The sequence below is a fragment of the Octodon degus genome, unplaced genomic scaffold (genome assembly GCF_000260255.1).
Source record: "Octodon degus isolate 3935 unplaced genomic scaffold, OctDeg1.0 scaffold00064, whole genome shotgun sequence".
Taxonomy (NCBI): Eukaryota; Metazoa; Chordata; class Mammalia; order Rodentia; family Octodontidae; genus Octodon; species Octodon degus.
In genome coordinates this window covers 11,339,016-11,353,254 of record NW_004524640.1, presented here as the reverse complement: position 1 = coordinate 11,353,254, position 14,239 = coordinate 11,339,016, and the positions used below count along the sequence as shown (strand labels likewise).

Sequence of the window (14,239 nt, the reverse complement as noted above, 5' to 3'; positions counted from 1 at the left end):
GAAGCAAGTCCTCCGGGCCACACTCACATGGTGAAGTTCTCCTCCAGGAAGCAGCGGTTGCGCAGCAGGCCGGCCCACAGCTGCACGCCGATAATGCCAAAGATGAAGAAGACAAAGAAGCAGAGCAGGAGGACATTGCCCAGCATGGGCAGTGTGTCCAGGAGCAGGTTCACCAGGATCCGCATGCCTGCGGTGGGTGGAGGGTAGGGTCAGGCAGGGGCAGCGCGAGGGATATGTGAGGGGCTGAGGAGATGCCGGGGCACGCGGGCAAGGGAGCTCCTCTGGCTCCAGCCTGCTGTGAGCACCACATCAGCCCCCCTTTCTTGTCTGCACCTCTCCTAAAAAGCTGGGGAAATGGCTCTGGGCCCCGCTGCACTTACACTAGATCTCAGCTGAACCAGCAGGCATTTATGGGACTCTTCTAGGGCCACAGCCTCCCTCAGGCCTGTCGGGTTGGTAGCACCATCTCTATTCTATACTAGGAAACAACAGGAGGTCCAAAGAACTGAAGTGACGAGCCCATGGTCACAAAGCCAAAAAGCAGTGAGGTCTGGATTTAAACCACGTGGCCTGACACCAATGCTAGCCCTCCTTCCACAGCCCATTCTCTTACCCAGGCTGTTCCCTCTTTCTGGCAAACCCCTATTCAATCACTACCGCTCTGTGAAAGCTTTTTCTGGGAAGCCTTCCAGACCCTTTCTCAGCCCATCCCTGGCAGAGTTCATTTTTCACTCCCCCTCTAGGCCACCTCAGCACCTCTGACCAAGCCTAGGCTGCCGTGTACAGTTATGCAGGCTGTACACTGCACAACCTAAGAGATTCTGCTTGCATCAGCACTTAGCCTTCCAGCCTGAGGGTACATACAGTTGTCTGTCCTCCTGTCTCAATCTACTGAGCCATAAGCTCCTGGTTGCAGGGTCTGTGTCAGTCACTTCAGCGTTCCAAGAACCCAGCAGGTCCTGGCTCAGCCAACATCCCCTGCATAGTTGCTCATGAGTCATGGGAAGAGAGGAAAGCTGGGAGGGGAGAATGAGAGGCCAGGGACAAGTAGAACAGCGGTCCCGTCCAGATTTTCACTCACGCCAGGGGTGGTGCTGAGGTGGTTATTAACAAGGCTAATTATTTGGGATTTGCATCACGAACTCTGTGTGGAGTGATTTCCAATCAATAATTAATGCCCACCCCCATCTTCCCTACCCACAAAACTAGGTCAGCCTCCTCCCAGGGAGGCAGGGGGCCTCCCCAGCAGGCTGCTCTATCCCTCTGAGAGCTGCCTGGGAATTGATGCTCCACCTTCCCCTGCCCCCAACGGGGCACACGGTCCCTGGAGGGACCCATGCAAACAGGCCCAACTGAGTGAAACATGTGATCACTGGTCTTCCTGGTACCCTTCCATTGGTGCCCCCCCACACCCTTTCCTCAAACACCCAGTTGCCACCTGCTGTATGCCTGGCACGGTACTAAGCACCCAGAGAAGCCAGAGATGAACAAAAACTGGTTTGTTCCCATCTCCCCAAACTCACAGCCTAGCACCAGGGGGTGAACAAAAGGATCGTATCCGAGGACACATCACGAGAGAGGCTGGCTTTGAGTCTGCTTGCCAGACTAAGGAGCCGGCGTGGCCAAGAGACAGAGGTGATCACACAGAGAGTGCCTGTGGGGGGACCTAGAGGTCCCTGCAGAGGGGCCCTGGGAGTGTCAGGCTCAGAAGGCTGGTCACTGCTGTCTTCAGCAGATTTCCAAGCAGGAGGGGGTCTTGGTCAGCTCGAAAGGGGCAACACAGGCTGGGCAGAGGCCAGGGCAGCAGCTGGCAGTGGCAGGAGGAGAGACTGGGAAGAGGCTGTCCGCAGGCCAGCCCTGCTCAGGGCTGCTCCCTCAGCTGCCTTTGCTGCTCAATTAATTACCTTTCCCTTGTTCTGGGGATATTGAAATTCCGAAGGGCTCTGAAAACCTGCCCAGCTGCCTTCTCTGAATGGACCCGCCTCCTCCGCTCCTGGCTCCCGCTGCCCAGCTGGGCCCCAGCTCCCTCCAGAGCCCTCCCCTGGGGCCCTGGAGTCCCAGGGCCATGAAGCCAGGCATAATTAGCTAATTAGGGACTTAGAAGGCACTCACAGCCTCGATGCCAGAAAAAGGGGCCACGATTAGAGAGGCAGAGAGGAGCCCAAGAGACCTCAGCTAAGCCTTCTTTTATGTCCTTGGTCCAGTAATTACCAAGATGGGTGGGATGGTTACACTCTGCCCTTGTTCCCCTGGCCCCAGGCCCAAGAGGTGGAGGAGGTAGAGTTGAGGAGAGGAGAAGAACTAGAGGCAAAGAACTCAGTGAGGTGGGAGACAAGGGAGGCACACACACAACAGGGAAAACAGAGGAGACGAGACGGGAGGGGTGTGTGCAGGGGGGATAATGCGTGTGCAAATGCTCATGGTGGAGAGAAAGACAGACGGGCAGGGACAGAGAGAGCGCGCACCGCCTCCACGGCACCCTCTGCCTCTCTCACCCCCCACATTGCCCAGCCAAGCCCCCTTCTCCAGGCAGCTTCCCTGCTTCCTTCCACAGCCCCCTTCCCACTCACAGGGATGACTCACAAAGGGTGGCTGAGAACCCGCTCTGCTAGCCATGAATAGGAGGACCACCCAGGACTGATCTGGGTCCCAGGCCAGGCCAGGTAATTTAGAGGCAAAACTCAGCTTCTCTGGGCCCCAGTGGCCTCAGAAGGGGACAGTAAGCTGGGTGTGGTGGCCCATGCCTACAAGGCCAGTATAATGCCAGTACTCTGGGAGGCTGAAGCAGGAGGATTTCAAAGTTACTCACTGGCAAGGAGATCCTCACTCCCTGCCCTGTGCCCCACACCACACCCCTGCCTATCCCCTGCTGTCTCACTGAGATCTGAGGGCATGAACAAGGCCCAGGAGGGTGCTGCTCCCCTCTCTGCCCTAAGGTTAGGGACCCACCCCTGACCTCTGCTCCAAGGGAACCTGGGCAGCAATCATGAAGGGGAGGCCCCTCAGTGGCCATGGGGGAGGTAACAGGAGGAGGTACCCCTCCAAACAAGACTCCCCTTGGGGATTGGGGTGTTCTGCAGACAGAGCTGTCAGCGCAGAGAGGCTTGGCCACTCTGCCAGGCCAGCTCAGGTAGAAACCACCAGACACATGCCAGCCTGTGCTGGAGGTACCACCCATGGCAGAGGGGGATACTGAAGCAGTAGGGTGCAGGGTTGGGGCCCGGCTCCCAGGGCTCCATGCTCTCCGGTCTGGCCAAGGAGTCGGAGGGACCAAGAGGAGCCATCCACTGCTATTGCTGCTGTTAAAGCCAACTTGTCAGGGGCAGAATGGGTGCTGGGATCCCAGGCCAGGCTGTAAACGCTGAGTCATTGGGCCACAGCTGTCAGCCAGTGTCCCATGCCTGTGGCTCCTGACCCAGGTGTCTGCCTGCAGGAGGGGCCTTGGCTTAGTCTCCTCTTGGACCCCAGCTGGGCCTACCCCAGTCTGATGGCCCCAGTAAAAGAGTGAGTTAGTCAACACCAGTCCCCAGAGGCCCATGCCCACCCTGATCTATGCACCCAGGTCCTCAGCCCTGGACCCTCAGCACTGCTCGTGCCCAGCCCGGCCCTACATACCCCTTCCGCATCACCAGCTGCTCTTCCTTCCCCAGCCCCAAGTCATGTCTCACCAGATACCTGGTCAGATGTTCTCCATCTACCCACCGCCAGCCCATCTCCCTGTCCTTTCCTCCAGGGGCTGTCAGTAGCTGCCAGGGACAGACAACCCAAAGTCCCAGGTGTGGCCAGGGCAAGGGAGCGCCCAGGTATCATTTGCTGCCAATTCGGCTTGTGGCACAGTTCTTTCCCCCAGACCCCATCTAGGATAAAGCTCCCCATGTCTTTTTGAGAAAGAACCCCAGCCCCAACACCCACTCAGAGGTGGCTGGTAGCTTAGCCAGAACTGTGAGTCCACAGCCTGAACTTCAGGTCTGGCAGTCAGAAGCGATGTGGCCGGGGCCTGGTCTGCCACAGTGACTGCCCTGGTTTCTAACTGGAGGCAAACACACCTTCAACAGGATCAGGAAAACCAGGTGCAGAGCCACAGGTGTATAAGCCCAGCATGCTGGGAGGCTGAGGCTGGAGGATCACAAGTTTGGGCCCAGCTTGGGCCACTTAAGTCACTTATTAAAATTGTATCAAAATAAAAAATAAACGAAGGGCTGGAGCTGTAGCTCAGTGTGAAGATCTTAGGTCAATGCCCAGTACTGCCAAAGACCACAAAAACAGAAGGGGCTCCAAACAAGAGATCCCCCCTCACTCATCCCCAGCCTGTGCCTCTGTGCTATTTCCTGCCCTTCACTTATCAGAGGTTTGGCCAGGACAGACATTGCAGGGTGGCCCAGAAGGACTAAGCTTACAAGAGTCCTTAGAGACCACCCCAATGTCTGGGTCCCAGCTCATTTTGGATAAAGTTGAGAACCATGCATCTCATCTAGTCCCACTTCCTGTACTGTGCAAGGAGGGAAACTGAGGCCCAGGGAACAGGGCTTATGGTAGAGCTGAGACCAGAACTTGCATCCCTTGACCCCCACCTGAACCTTCCTGGCTGACTGTGTTGGGACTTTGCAACCTACGCTGGCTGGCTGGCTGGCTGGCTGGCTGGCTGATTTGTTCATTTGTTACGTGGTACTGGGGATTGAACCCAGAGTCTTTACACTGAGCTACACTCTGGGTCCTTTTCTAAATTTTAAAAGTATCTCATCAAGTTGCCCAGGCTAGGCTTGAACTTGCAATCCTCCTGCCTCAACCTCCCTGAGTTCTGGGATTAATCATGGAGCACCACTCCCTATCTCTGCAAAATTCTAAGTGGCAAGCTCCATCCACCCCCAAAAGACTTAAAGTCAATAATAGCCCCAGTTTGACTTCGCCAGGTACCCATTCTCTACCTTGCCATCTAGTGGCGAAACTGAGAGCTGCAGGCTACTGATGAACACATCGCAGGGTGGGTACGACCTAAAGATGGCATGGGTAGGAAGGCTTTCTGGGAAACTCATGTTTAGAAAGAGAACAGACCCACAGTAACCCTCCAGGAAGCACTTCTAGGAGCCCACACCCCCTCCCAAGTCATTCATTCCCTCGTGACTTTGGGAAGGGGCAAAAGCAAAGTGGAATCTGAACCAAAACGGATCCCAGAGAGCCACAGTCTCTACCAGTCTCTGGCTCCTGGTGATTTAAGGAATCGTGGACAGGAATTGATCTTAAGGTCCCTTCCAGTGAATGCCCAGTGGAGTTCTGGAGGTTAACACTCCAGCCTCTCTGGAGAACCCTGAACTCTTGGAGGTGGGGCTGATGCAGAGGAACTGGGTCCTCCCAGGGGAGCCATTAGCTGGGAGAAAGCCCTGAGGACAGGCGAGGCTTCTCTCTGCCTCTGTGGGTGCACAGCTTCTGTAATTGCAGCCTCTAGGAGTGCGGATGCTGGGCTTGTGGCTGATCCTGCCCTTCTCCAGAGAATGGGTGGGCTGACACTGGGGACAAGGAGTGACCTCCACAGCTAGAGCAGCTTAATGAGCTCCACGCACAGCAGGAGGGGGCACAGGCCACAGAGGGAAGGAGCGGTACAGGCGCAGACACACTCCCAAGAGTGCTCCCCAGTAGCAAGGACGCGTGGCAGACACGTGCACGCCCCCACAGGCACACCCCTCGGACTTGCACACACACCTGCACACTCGCACACAGCTTCACATGTGCACACCCTACCCGCATGCACAGTCCCAAATACACACTCAGGTGCACACACCCTCCCATACACTCTCACACGTGCACCCTCACACGTGCACACGTGTTCTCCCACAGGCACACGCAGCTCCTCGCCCCCACATGCAGAAGCACAGAAGCCACCCAGCCAGCATGTGACCCAAAACTTGAGTGTCTGTCCTGCGCCCTGGCCCCCTCCCCCTCCTACAAGCCCCTCCCACTGCTGTGGCCCGGCTCCGACCCCCCAGGCTCACAGTGGGAGATCCAGGTTCTCAACTCCCCCTACCCAGGACACAACCCTCAGCACTGCACACACAGCCCTGCAGGCTGACAGGCCTGTAGGCCTCACGATGGGAGTGCGGTAGCAGGGTACATGGCTATCTCCTGAAGGACAGAAATGGGGAGCCCTGGCGGGGCTCCAGGAGAGGCAAGGTCCCCTGCCCTGCACCCTCAATGCTGTGACCCCACAACGCTGAGTTGTCCATGCCTGACACTGTCCAGACTGCAGCCGGCCCAGGAGTGCCTCCCTCCTCCACCCACTCGCTGCCCAGCTTCTGCAGCCCCTCACCCTCGTTCCCCAGGGCGTCCTCTTGGACCCCCACGCCATGTGTCCGGCCAGCTAACTTCTCGCTCAGGCACACAAGATCCCCACCCTCTATCGTTCAGCCCTGTCCTCTCCACCCTGGCGACCCTGTGGCGCCCAGCCCTGGCCCTGTCTGCTGCCCAGAGAGCCCAAAGGTTCTGGAGGGGCTCAGCTCAGACCACACCTCTTCAGGAAATTCAGGCCGCGCAGCCCTCGCAGCCCACCACTGCTGGCGGAGCCCTCGAAGCCGGTAGTCCCCGTACAGGCCGACTGCTCTGCGTGCTTGCTGGGCGTGCACGCCACGACACACGCATGGGGCAGGGGGTGCCTTCTTGCCAACCGGCACAGCTCCGGGCGCGGAGCAATGAAGTCCACCTTTTGGCCCATTTCTTGGCAAAGGCAGGTGGGACGTGAGGGACAAAAACACATATGGTAAGGGAGAAGATTTGCTTAGAAGCTTGGTCCCTGCTGCGGTTCAGCTGTGACCCGCCGGGGCATGGCCCTATTTGGGTGGTGTCCCTATCTGTTAGATGGGGAAAACGTAGTTTTGAGCAAGGCTCTCTAAGGAGCCTGCTGAGATTGTGCACCACCTCTCAGGTGGAATGCCGGCGGCGGAGAGGGCACTGGGTAGGGCCAGAGGGCGGGGCTGGGGCGGGGCCTGCACTGACTGCAGGGAGGAGTCAAGGTACACATGGGGAAACCGAGGCTCAGGCAGGGAAGAGGAGCAAGGACCCTGACCGAGCCAGGGAAAGAGGTGCAAGACAGAAAGAACTGTGTTCTTTCCAATCGCTGTCTGCCTTTGAATCGCTGTGTGACCTTGTGGGAGCCACTCAAGCTCTCTGGGGGTCACACAGGCTAGAGGAGGAATAAATCAGTCATTAATTTGCCAAGTGCATGGACCATGGCAAGGTGCTTGCACAAGCTGTTGTCGTTCCCCAAGAGGACAGAAACCCCCCTGTAACCAGGATCCTCCTCCTCCCATCCCAGATCCCCAGGCCACGCCTGACAGGGGGCCTTGGAGGGGCTGGGACTCGAACTATACCCTGCAGCTGTTGCTCCCTAGTAGTGGGTCCTCAATGGGCACCTGTGTCTTCAAGTCTCCAAGTCTGTTTCCATCTCTAAGCTGAGAACAGGACACCCCACCTACGCTGGGGCACTTGTGAGGCTCCAGGACACCCCACCCACCCCAGGGCACCTGTGAGGCTCACAAGAACTGGAGATGCAAATGGGATAATCCTGGGCAGATATCAGGGCTTGTGGTGACAAGCTGACCTCTCTTAACACTGAGGGTGCAAGGTAGATGAATCAGATAGAAGCATGGAAGTACGGATGGATAGGTAGGTGAAAGGGATGGATGGATGGATGGATGGATGGATGGATGGATGGATGGATGGATGGGTGAATGGGATAGATTGGTGGATAGACAGACAGACAGACAGACAGACAGACAGACAGACAGATGAATGGGGCAGATGGGTGGGTGGGTGGGTGGGTGGGATGGATGGATGGATGGATGGATGGATGGATGGATGGGACAGATGGGTGGATGGATAGGTAGATGGATGGGTAGATGGATGAGTGCCTGGGTGGAAGGAGAGAAGGAGGCAAGAGGGATAAATAGATGGATGAGGGGGTGGATAAACAGAGGAGTGAGTAGCAAATGGTCCTGGGGGTGGATGAGTGACAGCTCAAGTCAGCACAGGGAAGGGTCAGGACTCACTGCCCTAGCGGAGTGCTGCACCCTCCTCACGCTACACAGCTCTGCATCCCCTGAAGTCTGAGAGGCCCACTCCCACAGGCACCTTTTTTCCTTGAGCAGTCAGACCCCTAGGATACTGCAATACAAGTTATTTTGGAACGCAGGCCTCAGGGACCCCCCTGCAGTGTCTTTGCACCCAAATGCAAGACCACTTCCATCCAGGCACAGCAAGCACAAGAGTGAAGGAGCCAGGTGGCCAGGTGGGCCTGGATCAGGGTCAGGAACAGGGAAGGGCGACTCACTTGGTACACGGTTGATGGCTTTGAGGGGCCTCAGGACACGCACAGTGCGGATGGCCGACAAGTTGATGTTCTGAAGGTCCAGGGAGTACTCAACCATCCTGTGGAGAGAGGGGACCAGTGAGGATAGTGCAGATGTGACCCTGTAGGGGTCTCTGGCCACCCCACCCACCCACACCTACTCTGAATTAAGTAGTGTGGCCTTAGCTGTCTGCCTGGGCCTCCATGTCACCCTCTGTAAACAGAACTGGTGACAGCCACCACCAATTGTGGGGAGGATTCCAGACACAGTGGAGCAGAGGGGGTGGAAAGAACAGAGACTATTTGGCCCCCACTGTGAGGCCAGCACTGGGCCAGCCAGGCAGCCCCTACCCTTCTGTCCATCCTCCTAACCCCCAGCTTGTGTGAGCCCCAACTTCTAGAGCTTCTCCTCAACCTGCCAGGCCACCCCATTAGCCCATTCCTGAGTGGAGAGTGGAGGTGCTAAGCTATCCCCAAGCCGACTCCTGTCCATCCTGGTCACAACAGGAGCTATGCCCTGAACACCTCACCAACACCAGGAACCCATCAAGCCGGAAGCCAAAGCCCTGATCTGCAGGGGAGAGGGGGCTTTCTGTGCCCTGGGTCATGCAGCAAATGGACAGAGATCTACACTCAGGGTCCCACCAGGTCTGGAGCTGCGGCCCTACTCCATGCTGTACAAATAAGGCAGCTCATGTGCACTCCAAGCCAGGGCAGCAAAGTACAACGCTGTACTTTGTGGGTCCAGCCCCCCCCCACATCTACAGCCCAGGGCTCTCACTCACACCATCCCTTCTGCCCAGAGGGCCCCCCATCCCTGTCCAGCTCATGCCTCAGCTTCTCTGCAGGGGCCCTGGAGTCCTCAGGGCCTTGCCTGAGGAGATGCCCCCTCCTATGAAGCCAGCCCCTGCCCCAGGAGCACCCAGGCAGGCAGAGAGACAAAGGCTAAGACAGCAGGCCCTCTGCACTACCCTGGGTCTTCCCTCCTCCCTAGGCAGCTGCCACCACCCCCCCCCCCACCCCGTCCACACCCCCAGCCATTTTGGGGGACCTCCAAAAGCCCCCTGTGCTTCTATCAGATCCTACCTGCCCCTGCTATCCACCCCCCATGGAGGCTCAGCCCCCACACACACTGGGCCTGGATCACCAGCCCTCCCTTGCCCGCTGGCTCCACCTGTCCCCGCTTTAGCATCAGCGCCAGCGGGAAGCAAAGGCTGTCCTCACCGCCTGCAAACCTGTCCCTGTCCCACCCCCTCCTGCTGCGCAGAGAGTGATTGATTGAGCGGAAGCTGCTTTTCCTGAGATGCCCCTGTCCCGCCCCCGCTCCTCTCCACCTGCACACAACTGTCTTTGCGAGCGCGCTCACACACACTCCTCGGACACCATCATGCACGCGCGCTCACTCCTACTCAGCCCAAATTCAGAGAGGGGTGACCCAGAAAGTGACAGACTAGAACCTGAGACAAGAGACTTGGGGGGCCCAGGAGGGCGAGGGGGGAACAGAACGAGGGGGAGTGGCCCTGGGGGCGCAGCAAGGGAGTGGGGCTGGGCGAGGATTCCTCACGCGTGGGTGAGCCAAGCTGTCATCTTTGTATTTAGTAGAAAGAGTTCTCCAGGGAGACACGTGTGGCAGAGGGGCTGTGGGGGTGGCGTGTGAGCAAGCACACACCAGGCTCACTCTGACACATGCACATCCGGGGCCTGGGGAGCCCCCTGCAAGGCAGCCAAGCCCAGCTCACACACACACACACACACACACACACACACACCCTCCTCCTGCACCCAGGTTCCCTGGATCTGGCCAAGCATGGGCATCAGCTCTGCACCCAGGCTCAGGTGTACCTCGCCAGGCACACTGGGGTCCCCAGCCCTCGCAGACCCATCCACCCATGCCCCATGTCCCAGGGCCCAGAGGGCATCCTGCCTGGTGCTAGCAGTGCCCATTGGAACTTGTGCTTCACTGGCTGGGCACAAGCTAGGTAGAAATGAATGGATGCCCCATAGGTGGCTGGAAGACAGGGCTGACTTGTGCCAGGCACTATCCTAGTGACTTCCTGTGTCACATCACTGAGACCCCCATGCAACGGTGGCCCACTCTCCTGGCCTTGCCCCAATCTCTCTCCATTAGCCCTCCAGCAGCACAGGTCCTGGTCACAAGCCACTGCCACTCTCAGTGAAGAGTCTCAGGTCAACCCTGTCTGTCCCCAACTCCTGTCCCACATTGCCAGTGGCTCTTAGGGCAAGGAACAAGGCTGCCCTGAGCAATTCGGGAATCTTGGTGAGAAATAGTGTTTGTTGGCTTTCTGTATTTCTTCAGAACAAGGGGAAGTGGCTGGCAAGGGGGTCCTGTGTGAGACACAGCCAACCACTGACCACTGTGGAAGCCCAGGATTGCCCAGGCAATGCACTCTGGGAGTCGAATGCCTCCTGCACGGTCCCTTCCATGGGAAGCTGATTAAACTCCAGGCCCCTGCCCAGATCGGCAACCCCTGCAGAGAGGACCTGAAACAGCCACTACCTAGCAGTGCACGGGGCACACCCAAAGACTCAGAGTCTGGACAGACCCGTGTGGGGCAGACCTGGCTCCCCTTTACTTCACCCCAGCCCTAATCTTTCAGGTCTTGAGGCAGGAATGTACTTTCCAGGATCTGCTGCAGAAATTCCCTGAGTAATGGGGAACCTTGCTGGGTTCCCCAAAGAAAAGCACCCCCTGAGGAAAAATTCTTGTAGCATTTAGTGTTGTCTTAGCGCTGAGCTTCCTGGAAGCCAAGTAGAATGAGGAAATGAGATGCTAAGTCCTCAGAGCCTGAAAGATCTTGATACTGTGAATCTCCCCAGAGAGCCCATTTGCCCAAACATTTCTCCTAGGTATTAACCTCCTACATTTCATGACCCTCCCAGGGGTGCTCTGCTCACACCATCCCTTCTTATCCCATCTGGGAAAGGACAAGGACAGGAAAGGAGACAACAGACAAGGATGGGGAGATGCCAGTAAGAGCAGTAGCTGGCAGCCTAACTTTCTGTCCTGGGGACCCCATCACCCTGCCAGTCACTTGTGCTAATAAGCCCACCCCAGGACAGCTGCTGGTAGCTGGGCCAACCATGACCCAGGCTGTCACCAGCTCTCTTTCCCGACAGCTCGGGCCTCCGGCTCCTCATCCCTCAGCTACGCAGGCACAGTCAAGCAACTCAGTCACATCACTCCCCTCCTCTAAAGCCTCCGTGGCTCCCGAGTGCCCTTAGAACAAAGCCCAGGCCTCTAAGGCCCCGCCCCGTCCGTCCAGGCTTTGCTCCTCCCGAGTCCAGCCTCCTCCTCCGGGGAGCCTTTTCCCTCCCCTCACCAGGCCAAGACCCACTGCTCTGCCCCAGCTCCTCTAGAACTGCTCACACTGCAGAGCCTGAGCCCAGAACCTGGGGACAGGCATCTATCTACCTGGGAGGTGGCCCCAGGAGCCACAGGGAAGCAGGGCATGGGAAGAAAAGCCAAGGGGGAGATGGTCGCCAGGAGGTCACTACATGGGCTGCTGGTGCAGCGGCACCCAGGGGCCCTGAGAGCTACTCACAGTTGGCCTTAGATCTGGACCCTCAGAGGGTGGAGGCTGACTGGGGGGACATCAGCCAGCTGGAGGAAGGGCAGCTCCAGGGGAACTGGTGACACTTCCCACTGGCAGCCAGGGCACCATCCCCAGGCAGGGGTCACCTGCTGGGGTGAGGGTGCCCGGGCTCCAGTGGCACCCTATGCTGCACAGCCCCAACCCATCTCCCTCAGGCCTTTACACACACGCACACACGCACGCACGCACGCACGCACGCACACACATCGCCACCCCCAGCAGGCAGTCAGGAAGTATCTACCATGAATAATGCTTCCTACTTTTGGCCAAGGCCACCTGTGAGGAGGAAAAAAACCATCTTCCCCCTACTCCTCCTGCCCCAGTGACAATGCAGGCACTGGGTCCCCAGGCCCAGCTTCCAGGAAGACAAGGTAAGGTAGGGACCACTGAGTGGATGAGGAGCCATCGGCTGGCTTCCCTCAGGCCCCAAATGAAACATCACTTTCAGGAGTGAGAAATTAATTCCTAATTACGCACTCACTTTATCACAAAGCTTCAGTGCTAAAAGTCTAAAAAAAAAAAAAAAAAGACCAACAAACCCCCACTACCTCCTGGCAGCGCCTAATTAGGTAGGTAATTTGGCTTTCAAGCAAGCACTTCCGTCCTGGAGCCAGCCCCGGAGAAGGGTTCAGCTCAGTTTCTGCTGAGGGCCAACAGGACAGGGTTCGAGGTGGTGTCCTGAGCCACGAGTGGCAGGGAGGTGGTGTCAGTTCTTAGGATGACCTCCCCAGTCCCTGCTGCAGAGCGCCTCCCCGAATCCTGGCTCCTAGGAGAGGCTTAGGGCGCCAGTGGACACTGTCTTGCAGCTCGGAGGGCTTACCTGAGTCCTCGCTATCAGCCAAGGCTGAACATCTTCCCTCTTGTCACCTCTCAAAGTCAGACTAGGGCGCCTCCAGCAGAGCAGGAGGCCCAGGCTCAGAAAGTGTCCCAAGGGACACATCCAGGGAAACTGTATGCGGCACCTTTCTGCCCCTGCTGCCTCAGTCACCAGTTCCGGCCACCTTCTCCCTCACTGGCAGCTCTCTCTGCTGCCCGGGTGACTGGAAAGTACAAAACACACTGCAGTTTTGTTGTCACCTGGTCCACATTTGCCGATGAGTCCCATGATTCTGTTTAAACCCTTGTTCGGGTCACGCAACCGGCCAGAGTAAGTGGAGGTAATAAGAGCCGAACAGGCCCCGACACTGAGCTGTGGCTGCCCGCAGAACTCGTGCCCAGCATGAGCCCAGGGGTCCGGGCATCCCTGGCTCAGACAGCACCAGGCTGTCTCAGCCTCCCTCCTCCTCCCTGCAGCACCTTCTGAGCCTCCCAATCCCCAGCCCTCACAGAGTTGGGCTCCGCTGCCTTCCAATGTCCCCTGTGCTTCTGAAGCCACCGTGGCTGGGAGGCAAGTCCCTATATATGTCCCTGATGCTCGGGGCTGCCTCTGATTCCAGCTGGGTCCCCGGCGCCCGGCCCAGGCGGGCTCCTTATGTGAGCTTGTCAAACAAATAACTTAAGGGGTGAGATCAGGAAGAGAAGCTGGGAGCTGACACGAGGCAGCATAAAATGACTGCGCTCCAACATCTTTCCAGGAAATACCCCGCCCAGGGGATGCTTGCTTGCTGTTCCGCTGATAAAAATAGGGTGTTTCCTCAATCTTCGCAAGAAGCCCACGGGGGGCTTTCTTAAAATGTGATTTAAGATGAAGCTAATAGAAAGGAAGCCCGAGAGGCTGGGAATCACAGATCATCTGTCAGGAGGCAGCTGGGTGCTGACTCAGGCTTGTGTTGCTTGATTACCAGACCACAGCCTTCCAGGACGTGTTGGCACCTGGCACATAGTAGGTGCTTAGTGAAGACAGGTAGGAAGGAAAGGACGGAGGGATTAGAGAATAACAACACTGACCCTTGACTTTGGCCAGCACCCTATGATTTATGGATCATTTGTCACTGCTACTTAAACGCTTCTGTGTCCCCAAAATTCCTAGGTCGAAATGCTAATACCCCATAGGGTGGCACTGGAGCACTGGAGCCCGGGTGGATGAGATTAGCGTCCTTTATGGACAGACCAGAGAGACACACACCGCCTCCTCCTGGGAGATGCCTGCACGATTCAGGGGGCTCTCTTAATCGCCCCCAGATCCCGGGCTTTTATCCTTCACAACTGTGAGCAATACATGTGCTTAGCCTAGCATGGTGGCACACGCCTGTAATCCCAGCACTCGGGAGGCTGAGGCAGGAGGATCATCACAAGTTCAAAACCAGCCTGGGCTACAGAGTGAGTTCAAGACAATCTGAACTACATAGCA

General features: G+C 57.4%; 1 protein-coding gene across 1 annotated transcript in view; it reads right to left on the bottom strand.

Moving 5' to 3' along the window:
* Cacna1i (calcium voltage-gated channel subunit alpha1 I) overlaps positions 1-14,239 on the bottom strand; it is an 83,159-nt gene that overhangs the window by 38,510 nt on the left and 30,410 nt on the right. The window contains exons 4-5 of the mRNA XM_004634640.1: positions 8,318-8,415; positions 28-187 (exon numbers count right to left, since the gene is read on the bottom strand). Coding sequence (XP_004634697.1) covers positions 28-187; positions 8,318-8,415 — 258 coding nt within the window. The remainder of the gene's footprint in view (positions 1-27; positions 188-8,317; positions 8,416-14,239) is intronic.